The 20,215-nt window shown below is 38.2% G+C and overlaps 1 protein-coding gene across 1 annotated transcript in view; it reads right to left on the bottom strand.

The window, feature by feature from the left end:
* Window positions 1-1,936: 1,936 nt before the first annotated feature.
* HLCS (holocarboxylase synthetase) overlaps window positions 1,937-20,215 on the bottom strand; it is a 126,051-nt gene continuing 107,772 nt past the window's right edge. Inside the window, exons 7-11 of the mRNA XM_074903644.1 lie at window positions 15,004-15,071; window positions 13,838-13,998; window positions 10,667-10,781; window positions 6,832-7,045; window positions 1,937-6,314 (exon numbers count right to left, since the gene is read on the bottom strand). Of these exons, the coding sequence (XP_074759745.1) occupies window positions 6,146-6,314; window positions 6,832-7,045; window positions 10,667-10,781; window positions 13,838-13,998; window positions 15,004-15,071 (727 nt within the window). The 3' untranslated portion in view covers window positions 1,937-6,145. The remainder of the gene's footprint in view (window positions 6,315-6,831; window positions 7,046-10,666; window positions 10,782-13,837; window positions 13,999-15,003; window positions 15,072-20,215) is intronic.

The raw sequence follows: 20,215 nt of genomic DNA on the forward strand, positions 1-20,215 counted from the left end.
CAGTCACTTCCTTGTATGTATGAATATTTATTGCTCTGAGTACACAGAAATACTTTTAAAACATATGATTGAAAACAATTTTCAGTATTTTTATTGCTTCTTATTAAAAGGGTAACAGAGAAGGCTTTATGATGAAGTTAAATTGACGTACACTTGGAAGCTCATGGTTGTCTGACCTTTTCATTTGCTAGAATCTCATTATTACCAGAATACTGACTTAAAAAACCCCAGCAGAACCAAACCATCATATTCACTCACTCAGTATGACTGTGCTCCCTGGTTGGTCTAACGCTCGAGCAGCCAGCAAGTCCACAGAAATGTCATGAGGGAATGTTACTGTCATTCTGACTTTATAAATTGAAGTGATGAGACACAAGTTGGCTCTGGTTAAAAGCCTTCACAAAGAGACAGCATTACTAATTAACGGGCCCAACTCTTTAAAAGATACAATTATGCCAAGACTTGTATGTTAATTTCGTTAAATTCAAACTATGGCCTATAAAGGAGTAACTTCACTGTTTGCATCATTAAAAAGAAACCTGACGCACAACGCTCATACCACCCTTTATACCTCATTAGTGGCACTGCTGCACTCAAAGTCAGTCTGGTGTATTTTTCTGTTCTTGTAAGTACTTTTCACTGTAAAAACATGTTTTCAGGAACGTACAAATTAGGCTCTGGTTAAAAAAAAAGCCATTGATATTTTTCAGTAAAATACCACAAAATATTTTTCCAGCGTCTACCCTGTTATTCACACTTCCAGGCTTTATGCAATGAGCCTGAGCAGAGGAGGTGTTCCATCATTTTCCCACAGATGTTTTACAGTATGTGATATTCAGGTACATGAACTTTCCCTGTTAGGCAATAATGAATCAATTATGCATTCACATATGATAATAGAAGGTAGGTTTCAGAAAAGACCTGTGATTAAAAAAGCAAACGTGTGAAACATTTTTCCTGCCATTCCAAAACAGAAACAGCAATTGCATGTTCACATCTGGAACATGAGTAAATTACACTGAGAGAAAAATAATGGACTTTTAGTCCGTTAAACTACAGATGTTCCTAGTACACGCGTACTGCAGAATGCGGCACAGCCACTGACAGTGGCAATGTTTTTTAATAATTGGAAAAAATCATGTCACGGAAGTGGAGTGTGAATTGGAATATATTATGAAAAATAACCTCATTTCTCTCTACCGTACCTGTTTGAGCCGCTATAGATACCTTTGTCATGTTAACTTGATAGGATTTCAACTCTTAGGGGAGTTGAGACCTGGCAAGTAAACGATACAGAGAATGAGAGAGAGAAAGAGAGGGAGAGAGGGAATATTCTACCAAAATGTAACGTTTGAAATGTTAATCCCACACTGAGACCTCAAAGTTTTTATCCTCTTACTGGAAACACCACAGTGTAAATAAGGTGACAAGGGAACAGACTTCTCTCCAGGTCGCAGTAGCCCTGGAATCTGAAAAATGGTATTAAAGTAATTTAATGAAATTGAGCACAGTGGACAACAGATGTAAAATCAGAGAATATATCACTGAGAAAGTGCAATTGAATGGGAAACCTGTCCAATGACTAGTGTTTCTCTAAAAATCACAAAACAGGACACCGTGTTTTTTTCAACATTTCAGTTATACTTCAAAAACACCACAGAGAAAATTTCATTATTCCATTTTTTCCTGAGATTAGATTTTGCTTTTTTTTATATGATGCAGATAAAAGCTATTTGGCAAATGTAGGTGAAAAAAGCACGCAAACCAAACAACCTATTAATGCTCAGAATTATATATGTATTCCCTAAAAATGTAAAGCATTTTTGCTTATTTATTATGTAAAACAAAACTGTTAAAAAGTTAATAAAATCCTGTAGCCAAAGGAAAAATGAGTTGGATTTCTTTTTTACTACAAAAGACAGGGTTTCACAAAGAATAAGGTTGCATATCTGAAAATTTATTTCAGCTGTAGTATGTACTATATTTGACAGTTAATGAACTATAAAATACAAGGATTTTTGTTTTATTTATTCTGTTTTAGCCACACCGCATTTTAAATGAAGACTCTTCAGAGAACTGAAAATAACACAGAATCACTAATGAAACGCGCTAATGCAAGATGCTCAAACACGACATCAGTTCACAATTCTTCCCTGCAGTTCTTTTTACCCAGCTGTGTGTGACGTGACCGCAGCCTGTGGCATGCCAGCATTTTCTGACCTCTGTTCTTTCCTCAGTCCAGATTTAATTTCTTTGGTGTCTGATCAGCGCGGTGCATCACGGCAGTAACTTATGCATCCAAATGCTTTTATCAACCAGTTACCCCCAGGAACCAGCTCTTTATAGCACAAATCGTTTTCATGACAGATGTTAAGCTGAACTTCATTCTTAAAAAAAAATATATCTACTGTATATTCCAATGTAGTTGCAGGGAGTGAATTTTTAGACTGCTGATGTCTTGCAGCAAAGAAATAAAAAAAATGTTGTACGACAAAGCAGCAGCACAAAGGATTAAATGCTTAAATATTATTTCTAGATAATAGCCCTTGAAGAAGATTATATTTGTTGGATATATTTAAAAAAAATGTTCTGAAGTCTTATAAAACCTTTTACTAGAAGTAAGATGTACTGCTTGCACTCTTAAACGTTAAGTACATTATTACTTTTTCACATCTTTGGAAGCAGCATTGGTGCTGACTGGACACAACCCGCCTACTCTTTCTGAACACAGACACGTGCCAGCACACCCGGCCCGCTCGGCAGAATTTTTCCTATCAATAAACAATCTCCACAAATATTTTCACAATGTGTAATGAGAAATGTTATAGCAGAGTCCAGGAGGAAAAAAATGAAGTCACAGAAATACGGACACCATAATAAATGTTTTTTGAAAGCACTTCATCAAGAAAATACTTTAAGATATGACTCACAGTGAAAGAGGTGTTTTACTAATCGGGACAGTTGAATGAAATGAAACATTTTCACTGCATTGCTTCTGGACCTGGAATTGTCTGATTCTCTCCGTACCTATGTCCAGAGACACTCTACACCACGCTTGTCTCCTACACCAAGAACAATAACAATGATTTTCATACGAAACTGTTGTGGCTTTCTGGGTGTGCCAAGTTTGGCATAAAAAGAGTAAGACTACTGGCTGTGTCCCCCACCTGCCCTCAGGCAAGTGTGGTACAGGAAGGGTCACTGGCTGCCTTGGCAGGACCAGCTGCGAGTCAGAAGGACCTTACGCAGCTGCTCACTATACAACCACAATTTTCTTTGTGCTGTTCTTTGGTTCTTCTGAAGGAAAAGTTGGGTGTGTAACAAAACGCTTCACCCAACTCAAGGCTGTTTCCTCAAGACAACAGGTAGTTTATACACACAGAATAGGCCCCTAAAAAGTAGAGGCAAAGCAGTACATTCCCACGGCCCCCACCTACACTCCGGCACACCCACACGTGGTTAGTTCTCATCTGCAGAAAGGAAATTCAGCACTAAGTTTCTTTCCAATGCAAAAATTTTTAGGATAATCTTACAACTCAAAGTCAGAACAGAACAAGCTTTTCATTAAGAAGGCTATGAAGAAATCCAAAAGGAACAATAGCAGCCAGGAAATGTTGCAGCATTTTACTATTAAAAATTCCATCTGCCTGCTGCCCAGACACTGTGGTTGCGTAGCTGAGTGAAGGTCTGCAGGTCCAGTCTGCCCTTCACACAGGAACATGCGTTATCATTCCTTTACAGTACTTGGCCCTAGCGAAGGGAGAGCATGTTTTAAGGAAGTAATTCAAGTCAAAACCTGATGCATGACCTGGTCATTAAAAGAAATCTACAGGCACTCATCAGTCTAACCGCAATATGAGCCAAATAAAAGGTGCTTCCTATAGGCACACCCCGCAGAGACAGTGTTTTAGCTACAATTATCAGCTTGATGTACAGATCTCAAGTTTTGTAAAACTCTGTGGTTGGAAAAACAGTACCAGAGCTACGCTTTCCACAGCTGAGCTGCAGCAGCACATGTTGCTCATAAGCTGCTTGAAGGAGAAGGTAGAAAAGAAGTGAAGATGCACAAGGAAGATGTGAATGTGCATATGCACACACACATACTTTTGTTTATACATGCATATATAAATGGTTTCTTCTTTTTATTTAAACTTTGTTAACTGAGACTCAAGTTTCATTTGATTATAATATCCATCAACATTTGATTCTGCAATAAAGGTAGTTGCCAAAAATTAAGAGCCCAAAGTAGTTTTGAAAGCATCTGGTGGGAAAAAGCAAAACCTGGTGTTCATGTGTATCACCTTAACTAAGCCAATTAACAGCTGTCCTCACTCCACTACACAGTTCTATGAAATACTGATGTGCAGTTTCATATGATGCGACTCATGGGGGAAAAAAAAACAGCAGGGTACGGACAACCAGGCACACAGACAAATCTACTGTGATATGGAGCATAAAATCCTAAATGTAATAGGGACAACTTAATTTCTAGCACTTGGTGCCAAACCACCTAAACCCTAATATGTGAGGATTACTCTAAATTACCATTACAGACTAGTTTCCTTGTTTTAAGAGTTCTTGGCTTTGTAACTGAAACAATCTACTAACATGTTCAGATTGTTTATGAGGTGAACTTTAACCTAAAAACCCCATTTCTGGCTAGTAGACAGAAGTCCTTTGTGGAAACCAATTTGCCTTATCCACCTTCAGTAGGGACAAGGTAATGTAATAAGCAGTGCTGCCTACTTGAGGAAATGAAGCTGGCCACATTGCACCTATGACAGACTTTTCATCTGCAGAGAACTGTTTGAAGTGCTGTGGTGGCCCAGCCTCGTGGTGCAAATTCGCCTTGCCCGGGAGAAAAACCCGACAAGCTGCCATCGCACGGAAGCTCCCACGTACCTCTTTCATGATGTTTTCCAATCATGACCAAGCTGTTACACCTAACCTGGCACTGTGCCGCCAGCCCCCAAAGCGGCTACTTTCAGGTCAGTATATGTTAAACCTCTCACTTTTAATGATTAGTGGCAAACCAGATGCCCTGCTTTGAGAAAGGGAGTGATAACAGAAACAATGGAGGAGAATTTGGACACAGGCTAACTGCATGCTTTGTCTTTTACACTGTAGTAGTTGTTTATGGCAGGAATTTTAAGAGCTGGGCATTTTCTCTAATTCATTGCTTAACTTCATTGCTATTACAACAGAATTACTGTTAAATTCTAAACTACTTAGGACTTTCCTCTCCTGACATGGGATTCTCCAATAACTTGGATAAGAAGACTGCAACGAGGTGATACGCTACTCCAGTGGGCTATTCTTATGGGGGCTAGAGCCTCTTGGAAGACCATGACTCAAAGGAAATACGAGATGATTTACTCAGATTCAATTGACTAAGAAGAGTAGAGTACAAATAATTTGGATGACCAACCACAGTTCTTAAGTGCTGATGGAAAACTCTCCTAAAACTCAAGGCAGCCATGAGGGAGTTGCAGACCTGAGACCAAAGCACAGTTGTACAGGGCCACATGGAGGAGAATGAAATCAGCAAGGCTCTACACTTAGACCCAAATTTAAACACAGCGGTAATCCCAGTAATTCAGAAATGTATGATGAGCTCTTCCAGCTGTTTCCACTGCAGACAATGCATTAACCAGAATTTAGTTAAAAAAACCCATAGTAAAAATGTAAATATCGTACTGCACTGTGCTAAAGTACAATAAAACCGTTAGGTTCATGGTTGGACTAGATGATCTTCAAGGTCTTTTCCAACCTAGACAATACTGTGATTCTGTGTAAAAACACAGAGACACAAAAAGGAAATATTTAGCCACTTCAGTTTCTCAAATACAGTGTAAATGAAGAGAAAGTTCTGTTCACTGCCAAGTATTCCTTTGCAATCGGGCCTCTTCTAAAGAACAGATGCTTACAAAGAATGGCAACATAATGTGTTTTAATGTTAATATGAAAGAATAAAGGCCTTCAGCAACCTTGAAGTTATCCACATCAAAGTACAAATATATCAGAAAATCAGAAGGAAAAAAAAAATAATCAAGCTATCAACTACCCTTCCCACCTTTAAGCAAGTTTAGCTGTTTGGTGTCAAACACTGAAGAGTCTCCCTTTGCACTTTGAGCTCTGAGGACTATTAATGCTTTGGGACTATGAGGTTTCTCAGCATGTCAAAAGAGTTGCCGTCTGGGTGCACAGACTCTACACCCTTGCCTTCTTCATGAACTTGAAGGAATCCATAATCATCTATCCCAACTATCCATGCGATTGGGCCCTCCTCACTGTGGAGATGGACTTGCTTACCGCTGCAAACAAAGAGAACCAGATGGTTAGGAATTAATTGGCGGACACTGAACAAACAATTAAAAATAGCTTAGAGGACTAATGTCTAGTGGAATATTTTTACTTCCCACTTCACTGGTTCTTTACAGAGAATCATCTTTAGCAGCATTTTTTACCTGCTTTGATTTGTTTCTGTGGAATTAATAAAGTTGGAATTAATCCAAACAGTCTATTTTTTTTCATAAAAGACATGAGTACAGAAGCTTCATCACTAGCTAAACAAATAATTCCCAATTCCCTTTGTTTTGAGATGATACATGTCAAATAACTAGAAGCATTTTTTAACTCATGCTAGTCCATTGATTTTACTATGTGCTATTTTAACTCTCCCTTAAAAAAATTACATCCTACTTGGGAGTATATTTTAATTAAGTTACTAGTATTGAAGGCAATCGAGTAGAAAAAGTAGGAAACGACAAAATATCCATGAGTTCTCTCTAATTTTCTTAAAAGGAAGTTTGAGAAGAACTTTATACTTACCTGTGTATCCAGTACTTGTAGTAACGGGGAAGAACTCCGTTGGGCCCTTTCTCCTGAAAAATATCTATAAGCCTCTCTAGCACAGTCACAGTTCTTGCAATAAGACAGTCTGTAGTTAAAGGCTTCAGCTTTGTCCCCTCTTCCTTATTAAATTTTGTGATGAGATCATTGATGCATATGGTGGGGTTGCTGTTATTCACATTAAATCCGAATCCTGAAGAAGACAAACCAAAAGAAGAGGACAGGATCTGTAAATACAAACACTTGGCTACCACCAGAAAGTCACTTTATTCAGCTACCCGATGCAATTATCTCTAAGGATGTTTCCAGTAGCTGTTTTTCTTCAGTCTCTTACACCTTTAAATCTTTCTACTTGTGTAATTACAAATCTCAGTCCAGATTTTACCTGTTCCTTGCCCTTAAAACACCTCCTCAGAATTGTAGAAGCAAATCCAGTGCAGTCTTTCAACAACACACCATCCCATCTGTGAGGGTTAGGAAGATGTAAGTGGTAACTTGCACACTGGTTACAATAACATCCAAATCTCAGGAAGCTGACAGGTCATTAGCTAATTGAGAGTAAATCATTGATCATACGCTAAGATGGAGTTTTATCTTTCAGTCTAAAATTTAATTAAGAGACCTTTCTGTTTACTACAGTTAGCTGACTGCATTTTCTGAAAATTAAGCCTTTTTACTCAGCTGATAAGACTTGTTTGACTAGCTCTGAAAAGCCCAGAAGATTTAACTTTGCTGCATAAGACTCCAGTTCGTTTAATCTATCTTCCCACAGCATATCCTTTAGAAGCCTCAAGTCTCTTGCTGAGATTTCTCCAGCTAGAATAATGTTGGCAGAATGCCTTTCTTATTTAAATATGGCTCTTGGGGCCTTTTTTTTAGCCTGCTGAAACAGGCTTTGAGAGATGTAAAGAAATATATTGTATTACCTGTTTATTTTTTTCTCCTAATAATTTTGATTTTTTCTTTCCTCAGACATTTGGGATAAACCCCCTGTCTGTCAATCATGTTTAGACATGATACACTGCCGTCTGCAAGAAGGTCCAGATGAACTGTTTTGTAAATTTGCTATTAATGAGACTATTCATAAATGGAAATAATTTGTATTAAATATGAGGAGAAGGATCTCTTCAGTGAAAAGGAGTTTTTGACTTTTAAATAGTCAAGAGAATGCATGCTAAGAAAGCTACACTGATACAAGTACTGATACACTGATTCTATGGAAATGAGGCAAAATGTATTATTGGAAAGAAACAGAAAATGAACTGGAAAATATAATGTGCCATGCCAACAAATCCCAACTCAGCTGTTTAAACTCAAATACGGCACAAGTGAAGAGAGAGTGACTGTGGTCATGAAGATGTGATTGGTCCTGTCAGGGTGCATAATGGGGCCTTGGAGTCCACCTGCAGGCTCAGGGTGCTCAGGCTTGTTTGTATGGAGATCGCTACTGAGCAGTCCAAAAACTGCAACAGATACAAGAGACATACTGAGATGACAAGATCAGCTGAGGCAGAAGCACCTGGGGATAAAAGGAGTGGCAAAAATGTAGCCAGCTAATTTGAAGAGTATCATGTGCTCAGGACTCTTAGGGCATCTCTGTATTGCCCACATGAGAAGAGCGAAAAACAAACATCTATGCACTGATCTTGCAGTGTGCTGATGTGGCTAATACATCTTCCAGTTCTAGAGCGAGCCCTGCCTTCAGCATCTGTGCACTGTTCAGACATGCCTTAGCTGCACACAGAGGCAGACGGAGCTCTTGGAGGTCAAGCACATTGGCTCTCCCTTGCATTCCGCTTGTGTTTGGCTACCTACGTCTGTTCTGAGTCTGGCCCTCACATTAATGAAGCCCTTACATAATCTTCTATAGAACTCTCCTTCCAAAAGTCTCACAACAATGAAGTCCTTAAAAAAAGAATTTTTAAAAACATGTTTGAAAGTATGATCATGAACTTTGTCACCTGTGAGGCCTTGAGTATGTGGTACAGGTGAAAAGGCAGGTTTGTCTTTTGCCTTATTCTTCTGAATTACTTCTCAGAGCAGTGAAGCCAGGTAGATAAATTTTGATTTTGATCATTACCCCCATATATGGGACACTCTTTATGAGTGCCATGTAAACAATGAGGTCTAGGTAAGGAATCTGCATGACTGTAGAAAGGGGATGATGTATTTGGCTTACCTTTCCTGTTGTGGAAGTTTGATTTCATTGCTGCTACGAATACATGAAGTTAGATATCATGTGTCACCCCTACTACTCTCAATGACATATATCATTGAGCGATGGAAAAAAATCCTTGGACTGTATGTGGCAAGTAAGTTTCAGTCTCAGAAGCATCCAGGTGAAAGAAAGTTGATGAAAATGTACAGCTTTGCATATACCTCAGACCTATCACCACCAAGATGACAGACCTCAGAGAGAATGCATACAGGAAGTTTCCATTTGAATTTGAGTGATTTGGTGTTTAGGGTAAGAAACACAAGGTCCAAACCAAATATGTAATGTCCAAAGAGATATCTGATAAGATGAACTAGTTTTTGAGCCATTTTTTGGTGTTAACTTTTCTTGTGTTAACCAGAACAGGCTCTGCAAAAACATATGGAAGCAGAGACTTTTTAAGTGTCTCAGTGCAACTTCCATTCTGTACACGTAGATTATTTACAAAATGAGGGTATAACAATTGAACAGAAAATTCAACGGCTGGGCATGTTTCACAGAAAGAGGTGGTGACTACTTCACTTATTTTGCTTGTTTGCACCTTAAAATTTGCAGCACCTTGACAGAAACAGCATCATGCCCACACTCTCTTTGCAATATACTTTCACTTATCTACTGTGCTACATTAAAATATAAACCAAAGATTATAATTATCATCTTTAACCTTTCAGACTTGCTAAGGAACTTTCACATTTAGATTTTTAGACATATCAGAGATAATTATTTTTGGAACCAGAACCTAGAGCTTTGCTGGCAGGTTTCTAAGCATGTTGGACAGATCTGTGCTGCTGCTGGTTAAGGGAAGAATTTCCCTTAACAAATAGCAGGATGATTATCAGACTTGAAATGATAAAAACACCTCATACTTACTTGTGCACCTAAATGTCTTTCCCTGTTACAGCACTGGGACTTGCTGGAAAATACATGTACAGTCTTTTTGAGATTGCCTGTGCTACCTTTATGGAACCAGTTTTCCAGGTACTGTTTGTCTTCACAATGAACAGATTGTCACTCTTTGCTCTCTGACCCAGCCTTCCCAATTACTTTGCAAATTTTACTAATTTACTAATAGAGAACTAAAGAAAGTATTAATTAATCAAATCATTACTTCACTGCTGCTTCACTAGCAATATTCCAGTTTCTAGAAAGGTATCAACAGAAACAAGTTATGCATATAGTTTAGAAGGATAAAAGGAGAAATTAAAACATTACTATGTGTATGTAGCTCTTTTTCTCCTGATTTAAAAGGCATGTTCTTTATTTAACTATTTGTAATGCTGAAAAAAACAGATACATTTTCCAGTATATTCTATTTCTGCAATAGACCAAGGAGGACATTTTCCCTCTCCCCTATAACGCTCTTTCTTTGAACTCCACTACATCAGCCCAGATGCTTACATTTACGTTTTCCTTGTCAAACATATGGAATTATTAAGAAGAAGGAAAACATTTACTTCTTGTGCTTCCTTTTGATTTAACATTGCGCTTTATTTCCTAATGCCTGCTGTCATTATTTGTTCTTGTCCTTATTATTTGAACTCATAAAGACATCAACAACAAATTTCTTCAGAAAAAAACCTTCAGAAAATAGACACTTACCAATAAGTATATGAAATGTTGTTTCAATAAGTGTAGAGGTTACCAGAACTCCACCAAGCTTCATAAGATCACTGTAGTAAATATCATTTGGCCATTTTACTCGCAGATCAATACCCTAAAGAAACAAAACCATACATTTAGAAATACTTTGCTCTTCAATACTGATTATAAGAACATTCCTCACTCCATATTCTATATTTTCTGTACCTCTTTGTCACACCAAATGTGATACTGTCAGCTGCTCTTCATAATAAGAACCTATTTAAGTGCTCCACAAATGTTACTGAAAAAGTCATAGTAACATGATTACGTGATGTACTAAGGAGGTTGGCAGCTGTCAGAGAAAAGTGTGTATTTATTAAAAAAAAATATGGTAGATAATAAAGGCGTAGAGCAACTAAATGGAGGACTAAAGATACTAGAGATTTTCAGTATCAAAACTGTGAGGTTTCATACAATTAATTTCCCTCATTCGTGAGTGTCTATTAGAGATGTGAAAGATCTACCCAAGAAAGATACAAACTGTGGCAGCCACTGTGGCTCACTACTGATAAACAATCAGGGTAAGCTCACAGTAACATCAACACTGTATTTGAGAATCCTTGAAGAAACCAGACAAGGAGAAAATGGCATCTTGAATTTCGGAAAGGAAATTTAGCAGACAGGAGAAATTCCAGTTCACAACTATGTAAATACTTCAGCAATGTCCTAAATATATTCACGTTTTCGGCAACTACGCTCAAGCAACACCATGGAGCTGGAAACACAAACTGTGCTGTGTGACACCATTCCAGTGCAATAGAGAAGTTTTTGTTGAAACCACAGAACTGAACTGAACTTTGCACTGGCTACTTAAACACAAAAAGAAAGCAAATGTGCTTCCTGCAGTTTGACAAACTGCATATGACTGTATCCCCAGAGGCAAATTATGGGAGGTGCTCCAGGACTACAAGAGTCGCATTCCCTCCTATTGTAGATTATGAAATCCCTTTACAGGATGTGTGAAAACTGCACCTGGGTCCATGTCTACTTTCCTGACAGATTTAAAGGCCAGAGAGGAGTCCATTACACGTACAGTGACAGGAAATACTACCTGATTTTGCTATCAAAGCATTCTAAGAGAGAGTATCACCAATTCATATTCATTATGGAAAACAACTTGACTCTTCACACTGGGAAAAGATTTATAGAAGACTCTTGAGACATGCGAAGTATAACACAGTTAAACATTATTATCAGTGTTGAGATCTTCCCAAGAGCTATTCAGTAGATCTTACTTAAGGAAAACATACACCTGTAAGACACCAAACACTAGCTCTGCAACTGAAGTGACAGCAAGCATGAAGAACCAAGTCAACCGGGTATTCTCATGATGTAAATCACACAGCAGACTTTGCCACAAAATGGAGTTACAAGGTATGGCACAACTACCCGTGTGTCAAAGAAATCACGGGTGTCACGAAATATGCTGGAAATGGAGCACGTTCTTATCTTCAATTACTAGGGAGAGATGTCTGCTGTTCTTAGAATGGGAAAGCAAAGCATTCTCTTGATGTAAGGCCCATTTGCATTTGCAGCACTAATATCTGACAGTAAAACTTCCAATAGAGTGGTCAGATTTTCTCTGTGAGGACCCAGAACAAAGGCCTCAGTTGCTGCCTGCTTAGCATAGTCAACATTCATGACAATCCTAAAAATGATGACTAGCTGATAAACTGAGACATGGGCTTATCAGATTTTTGAATGGAAATCCTGAAATGGGCAAAGTGTGCTAAGTATTATTAAGATTCTGACATACACCCACAGCAGTATGGAAATTTGGAGGAGAGAGTGAGATCTCATCTATAGATTAGCCCATTGTTTGCAGCTACTGCATTTTGCATGGCACAGATGTTCATCTGACATAAAGCAAAGCCCTACGTTACCAAAGTCTGAAGGGGAAATTAAAGCAATGAGCTTATGATAAATCTCAGAACTTCCTTGCTTTAATATATGTATTGTTTGCTTCACCCACTGTCTAGGGTGGATGTACCATCAAAGAGATTCAGTAGTTCTGTCTTGGTCATAGCGAGCTATGTATTGTACGTGTGATATGTACAATACATGTATTATTGATACATGCTATTTTTATATTCATATTTAGTACTTCAGTCACCTTTTTCCTCTTGAATGGAATAAAATAAAAAATGCGACAGTAGACCAGGGTAGGCGTACAGAAGCAAAACCACCTCCATTCATAAATTAACTCCTTTCCCAGTCTGACTCATATTTTATAAAACTAACTCTTGTCCCTCCTATTTTAAATGGCTAAATTATTCACTCTAGCCAAATATTTTATATTGCAAATTTTAGCCTGAAGCATTTTGTTTTTATAGTCAAGTTATGAAGCACTGAAGTTAGGAGGTTTTAATAGAAAGGCTGACAGACCCTAAACTACAGCAAAGCTACTGGGTGCCACTATAATAAAGTTCATGTGTAAATGTGTATAAGTCATTGATTTTCTGTAATATAGGAAACATATGCTTTAGTTAACTACTTCTGTAAAATACCAAAGTTTTATAGTTAGCAAATATTAGGAAATGGTAACATTAAAAAGGAGATATATGAGGTGATGAAGAAGACTGGTTCTTCATTTTAATACTGATGACAGGACACTTGATTCCCTCTTGAGAGCAATACTCCTAAGTTCTTGCTTTAGAAATCAGTTTTCAACCTTAAACAGGGGTTGGAAAAATCCTTTAAAAGGGATAAAGTGACCACTGAAAGAGCACCAACAAAAAAAGCAGAAAAGGATTTGTCAATTTTATTCATTTTTCCCTCCTCCCTCTTCTCTAACTCCTTCAAAATCAAAACAAATTAACTCAATTGTTAGACAAACAAAATTGACGTTTTCTTTACTGCCAAAGACTGAGTCTTAAATTTCATAAGATTATGAGTGAAATGAGTGTAGTATACTTAATCAGCTCAATAAAAGACAGTATTCATCATATGTTTAGTAGACTTCTAAAAACATATAAATAATCAAGCACATATGAAGGCTAGGTTTACCACTACATTAGTGCTGAAGAACTATATTATGCATTCAGTCATTCTACACATAGAAGACATAGTTAAAACCTGAATTTAGTGAAAATGGAAACAGAAATTTTGGGATAAATTAGAATGATATACCTCATATCCCGGTATTGATCTAACTGACTCTACCACTGCCAAGGACACCAGGTGTTGAATAAAAGGAATTCTCTGGCCTAGGTTGGAATGCAGAGGAATGGCGATATGTAAAGTGGATAGTGCACAGCCAACGGGACTGAGCCAAACATTTCCACCACGACCTGGGAAGGGAGAGAGAAAAAGTTAACTTCAGCTCAAGAAAAAAAGATTTATAAAAGATCACTTTGTTAACGCAGACAACTACAAAAGAAAAAAGGTTCAATAGTATCCACCCAAGAATCTACCATAAATCCTGTAATGGAGTTTCTAAACTAATTTTGAAAGAAAAATGGTTTTAAGTGCAAAGTTTTTTCTTCAAAAAAACCAGCAGGTTGTTCAATGGGCATGCTGCTACTCAGTTTCCTAGAATGTCCTAAATTACTTGCTTTCAGGATTTTCCTGGTAGCTGGTAACATACACGGTTCAAAAAAATCTTACTTTGTTTAAGTGAAAAAGTATTTGTGAAAATGCTCTGTGTGCAGCTAAAATTCATCCACACTGTGAATCAACTTGACACAAGCTAGATCTGTGCTGAAATCCAGGGAATCATCTTCATGTAGATCTGTGCTCAGAAGAGTTTATTAAGCAAGGCACTGTGTTCTACTAATAAAATCAATATGGCTTTAAAATCAGCTCTAGCACCTTCCTGGGAAAGACACAGAACTTTCTTATACTTATCTGTGAAAGACTGTGAAAGTCCACATGACAGTTCAGGCATGTCCTGCAGACTCAAGAAACCTCTACCTCAGAGCAAGTCAAGACCCAGCCTTGTTCCAGTTCAGTCAAAAAGAAGTTCTGATTTGGAAGTCTGACATGTATTACACTAAATGTAGTGATGGCAGTTTCCATGACTGGGGAGACTTTTTGGCAGAAACTAGAAGACCACTAAATCATTTCTGCAAAAGCCACCAAACATCCTGAAAATGTTTATTTTGGTCTCTATTAACTTAGGTTTTCAGCTTAAATCCACAGTTCAAGCAGGAGGAGGAGAAGAGGACACGATTATTCTACAGATTGTATTATAAACAATACTCACAATGTTTCTTTAAGGCAGCTAGGTGACATTGAAATGTCCTGTTTCATATGTTTAATACACATTTATTAGTACTAGAAGGAAACTTACTCACCTTTCCCTTGCGTTTGTCGAACAGCAATTGCTATTAAACCCATCTCCTCAGGCAACTCGAACATTAACCTGCCAATTAGGAAAAAAAAACTCCATGCTTATCAGCTGGAACACTAGGCTACATTCATGAAAATCTAGGCTTAAATATCAGGTAATATTTTACATTAACATTGCACTACCATTTATCCATTTTCAGTTAACATTTATTCTTGACTAAAAAGCATTAGAATATTAAAAAAAGATTAACTGAAAAATGATAATGTAAAACATTACTATATATATTACACTGGAAAAAGTTATAGCCATAGTTCATTTAAGGTGCCTTCTGATAACATACGTTTTGCATTTCTTCACATTTTCTTGAAGTGCTTACTTTTTGCGTGTCACTATCTTCAGTAAGTGACAACTAGCAATTCTACACATTTGTTTCTACTTACAGCAAATTTTTGTTCATACTATAGAATATAAGAGCAGCAGTTTCTGATTATTTAGAAAACCAATATGGTGGCAATAAAGCAGTTTAAAAGATACACTATCCCCTGAGAACTAATTATGATTTAACTACAGTAAATAAATCTACACCTTCTGAGAACTCTAGAGAACACTGGCTTATTTTAGGCTTGTGTTCTGCTTTTAGAATAGTTTCACTTAAAAGAATACTAACTTTCCTCTGGGGATAAGTAGAAAGTGCACTTTAACACCACCAAATGAGTCAATGCTAGATGTAAAGAAGGAAGAAAAAACCCTACTTTGAGAACTTCATTCAAGCTACTTTAAAACAGATCTGAACTGTACTATGATCCTCCTCCATTTCACATTTTCAGGAAGAGTTCTTTAACAGATAAAACAGATATTCAAGATGTTGCCAGCAAGGTAAACCCAGAAAGTGATGTATAGCCTACAAATTTGCTTCTAAGATGAGCACAAATATCAAGTTCATTCATATAAAGGCAATCTTGTCTTGGAGATAAGTGCAGTCCAAATCAGCAAAAAGTACCGTTCAAAATTATTTCCTCTGAATTTCAGGTATGTATGGAAGATGTTTCAAGTTCTGCAATCAAGCAGGTATTCACAGGCAGCAAGGACCAGCTGCAAACAGAAATGTGCCCCCCATTGCCCACAGACACATGCCTTTAGGCAGGTGACAAGCAAAGGAACTCTCATCCCTCCTGCTTCACAGGCTGAAAAGCTGGGCTTCAGTAACTCTTGGGGCTGTAGTGGTAGCAAAATGGAAGTAGGATTCCCTAGGTTTCAGAATATCTTTCAAATGGCTGACTTGCTTTCATGATGGTCAAAATGGGAGGTTATTGGAGGGCCCAAGCAAAGTCTGAATCACAAATGTATTTGCTAATTAGAAATTTTTGAACCCGATCTGACAGAAGCTGTAACAGTCTCCACAATGTTTTCCTACATTACTTCTGAATCGGTGAAACACTATCAAAGAGCAATAGCCAGAAGATCTCTTTGCCAGTCCCCTTACAGTTCATGTGAAATACAGCTCGGTAATTCTTTCCTTTAGACCCTATGGATTACAGGCTCGCTTATCTACCAGCAACCTTAAACGTTAAAAATATACCTCTTCTTATGCTGGGACCTAGGGGAAAACCCTCTGTAGCTCATGAGGCTTCAGCCCCGTCTTCTGCGAACAGCATGATTTCAGTTACACCACTAAGTTCAGCGTTTTGCAACATGAAAGTCTAATTTGAATTTGGAAGCACAGTTAGAAAGAGATTACAGGCTTTGTCAAAATACACTGATTTTTGTTACTTCTCCATTCACATATTTGTTTTTAAATAGGAAAAAAAAAAGTCATGTGCTGCCTTGATGGGAGGAAAATAATCAGAGCAGGAAAAAAGTTAATTATGAATCCAAAACACAGGCTTCTAGAACAAAGAGATATGATTAACAGAACATATGAATGTAGCTATTAGAGGCTTGGCAGCAGGTAACAACATATTAAATGCAGAGACTGAGTTTGTACTTTTAAGGGCCATGAAGAAATTCTTTAATGGACCCAACATGGGGAAGTTGTTAATACTCAGACTGATACAGCAAGAGACAGATAGATTTATTTTTACTGCTTCCTGAGATTGTGCTGGAATTACCATGAAGCCTATGATAATAAATAACCCCACGCAACTGCCCCCCCAAACTTTGGAGCTTTGTAAATTGTGTGTGCTTGTTAGTTTTTTTCCAGGAGAAACAACTTGGATTTTCCCTACCAGAAAGTAACTGTACGTGCACTTTTTTACATATTGACTTCCCTTCTTTTCTTTCAACTTAATCAGTTGCAGATTTAATGATTTCATTTTTCTGCAGAGTGACTTAATCACAGTGCTCACCACATTTTCCCCCTGAAATTTCTTCCTTCAAGAAATTCTCTGTTCTTTTTCATGCCCTTTAACGAACTCGCTCTACATATTAAGTCAAAAGACCACACTGAGATACAAGAGTAGGGAAACATGAAACATCTGAAGACATATTTACTCATCAGGAAGAGTATCACATGCCATCTACATGACCATAGAAGATGATACTAGAAATTTATGTAAATTTTTCTTTTCTGCTTTGAACATTTTTGTGGTATTTTCCAAAACGTGAGCAAGGCACTTTTGGTATTCAAGAATATTAAACAAGCTGAAATATTAAGAGAGAGATTCTAGCACAATTTTTTTATACAAATACCCTCCCCCTGCCCTGAAGTGCATACTATGAATGCTGTCAAGAATAATAAAAAATACTTAATTGTTTTATAGAAATTTCAAGTCTAAGAAGGAGTCTGTCTTCATGGCTAGTCAACACAATGACTTTTCTTCCTACGTGAACGTAAAATGGGAATTGAAACCACAAAAACTGTGTTTGAATAATGTTAATGGCCTGACAACTATAAATTTCATTGATGTTGTGGGTTTAAGATTGAAACTCTCATTAATGCATCCTGCTGTGTTACAGTATTGCAGAGGTATTACAACAGGCAGCATTACATTCCAGATGTTAAAATACCTGGGCACAGGAGGGTAAGTTATGAACAGATTTATCCCTTCACTTCAAGTTCCTTGTCTGAAAATCTCACTCTCAAATAGCTTGTTTACAGAGTATTATAAAAGTAACATAAAAAAAAATTTCCATTTTTAGTGAAATGAAAAGGAACATGCCTTTTGACCAGTTTCTTGTATTATTTTGGACAAAAAGGTGCCCTGAACGCTTGCTTTACTACTTTCAATCTACTGTTTCTGTCCATTATGTTCCATTCGGAAGTGAGCAGTGTGCTTACTAATATTTTTCCTAAACTCTCCTCCATTGTCCTCCATCTCCTTTTCATAGCCCTCAACTACATGACGCTTGTATGATTCCAAGCTCTGTGTGCTGAATGGCCTGCCAGAGGGCGTGCTGGCCAAGCAGAACAGGTATCTCTCAAGTCCAGGCTGCAGCCTCCTTGCTGCCAGCACTGATCGGGGTCGCTCTCCCCTACCCAGAAGCCTGTTTCCATGAGAACGTGAGTACCTGAAGGAGCTCAAAGATACGGAGCTCTTCTGTCAAACAGGCAGTACACTGATTGAGAGCTGGTGGGCCATGACCAGGGGAGAAGCCACCAAGAACGACGTCATGGTGGGAGTCCTACAGACCACTTAATCAGAAGGAGGAAGTGGAAAAAGTGTTTTCTGAGAAACTTGAGGACATCTGCAGATCACAGATTCTGATTCCTATGGGAGTTTCCCCTCTCCCCATATCTGCTAAGAGGCAAACAAAGTGGGATACAAGCAATCCAGCTGACTTGTGGGGGATGCTTATGGACAAGCTCTTAACACATATATCAGATGATTAACTGGAGTGACTGACTCGATCTGCTACAAACAAGGGAGAGCTGACTGTGGAGGTGGGAATCTGTGGCAGCTTTGGCTGCAGCAACCACAAACCTGATTAGGATCCTGAGAGGAATGATGAAGGCAAGTAAAAGAGTGCAAAACTCAGATTTCACAAGAGCAGAATTCAGTTTATTCAGGGACCTGATAGATGAGATCTTAGGAGAAGCAGCTCTGAAGGGCAAGGTAGCTCAACAGACTTGGTCTTTAAAGACAAGCTCCCAGACAAAAAAAATGGTCCATCACAATACTGAGAAAAGTAAGTAGATGAACAGGGAGTCTGGTTTGGCTAAAAAGGGAATTCATGACTGTAAAAAGAATGTCCAAAAGAGATGAAAGGAAGGAGAAATGCTACAAAGGAGAAATGCAGAAACATTGTCCAGACAAGTAAGGATGGTATTAGGAAAGCTGAAGTTCAACAATAGTAGATATTGGCAAGAAACATGGCAACAAGAACTTCTGCTACCTGATAAGAATAAACAAGGAAAACATGGACTCACAGCTGAGGCAAAAGCACAGCGGACACACCTAAAGCTGAGTTACTCAATGCTCTTAGCCCCAGTCTTCACCAAGGTCTCCCAGGCCTTTACCCATACAGACATGGCAAAGAGGAAATACCAACAGTAGAAAAGAGTTGATCTCATGGATCTTTTGATAAATCTTGACTCATACAAGTCCATGAGAGCAGATGAGATGCATCTGATAGTGCTGAGAGAGCTGGCTGATGGCACATCAAGGCTGTTGTGGCTGGCATCATCATGGTCATGGGGACAAGGGAAGCCCCAGATGAATGGAGAACGGAAAACGTTGCAACCATCTCCAGGATGGTCTTTCACAGCACCCCTGTAATCCAAGTTTGGCCACTGTGGTCTAGATGGATGTCCTACCAGATGAGTAAAAAGTGTCTCGATTCTGGGACTGAAAAGTAATGATTTGTACTCTATCTGTAGGCTGGACACAACTGCAGTTCCTCAAGGGTTTATCCTGAGACCTATATCCTATTTAATATCTTAGTATCTTTACCATTGACTGTAGGAGGAAATGGCATGCACATTCATCACATTTGTGAATAACACTCACCTCTGAAGATAACTAAGCATTGGAATAGTATGCACAGAGAGGCTGTGGAGCATTTTCATCCTTGGAGGTTTTCCAGACCTGACTAGAAAAAGCCCTGAGCAAGCTGGTCTGAATTCATTGTTGACCCTGCTTAAAAGGAGGTTGAACTAGAAACCTTGAAGGATCTCTTCCAATCTGAGTGATTCTTTGGCTCCAGGAAATGTACAGTAACTTGGTATCTCCGTTGTGTCTAGCTGTCCTTTAAGTTCAGTTGAAATCAATCAGAAACTA

This window comes from Athene noctua, chromosome 1 (genome assembly GCF_965140245.1).
Source record: "Athene noctua chromosome 1, bAthNoc1.hap1.1, whole genome shotgun sequence".
NCBI classification, from domain to species: Eukaryota; Metazoa; Chordata; class Aves; order Strigiformes; family Strigidae; genus Athene; species Athene noctua.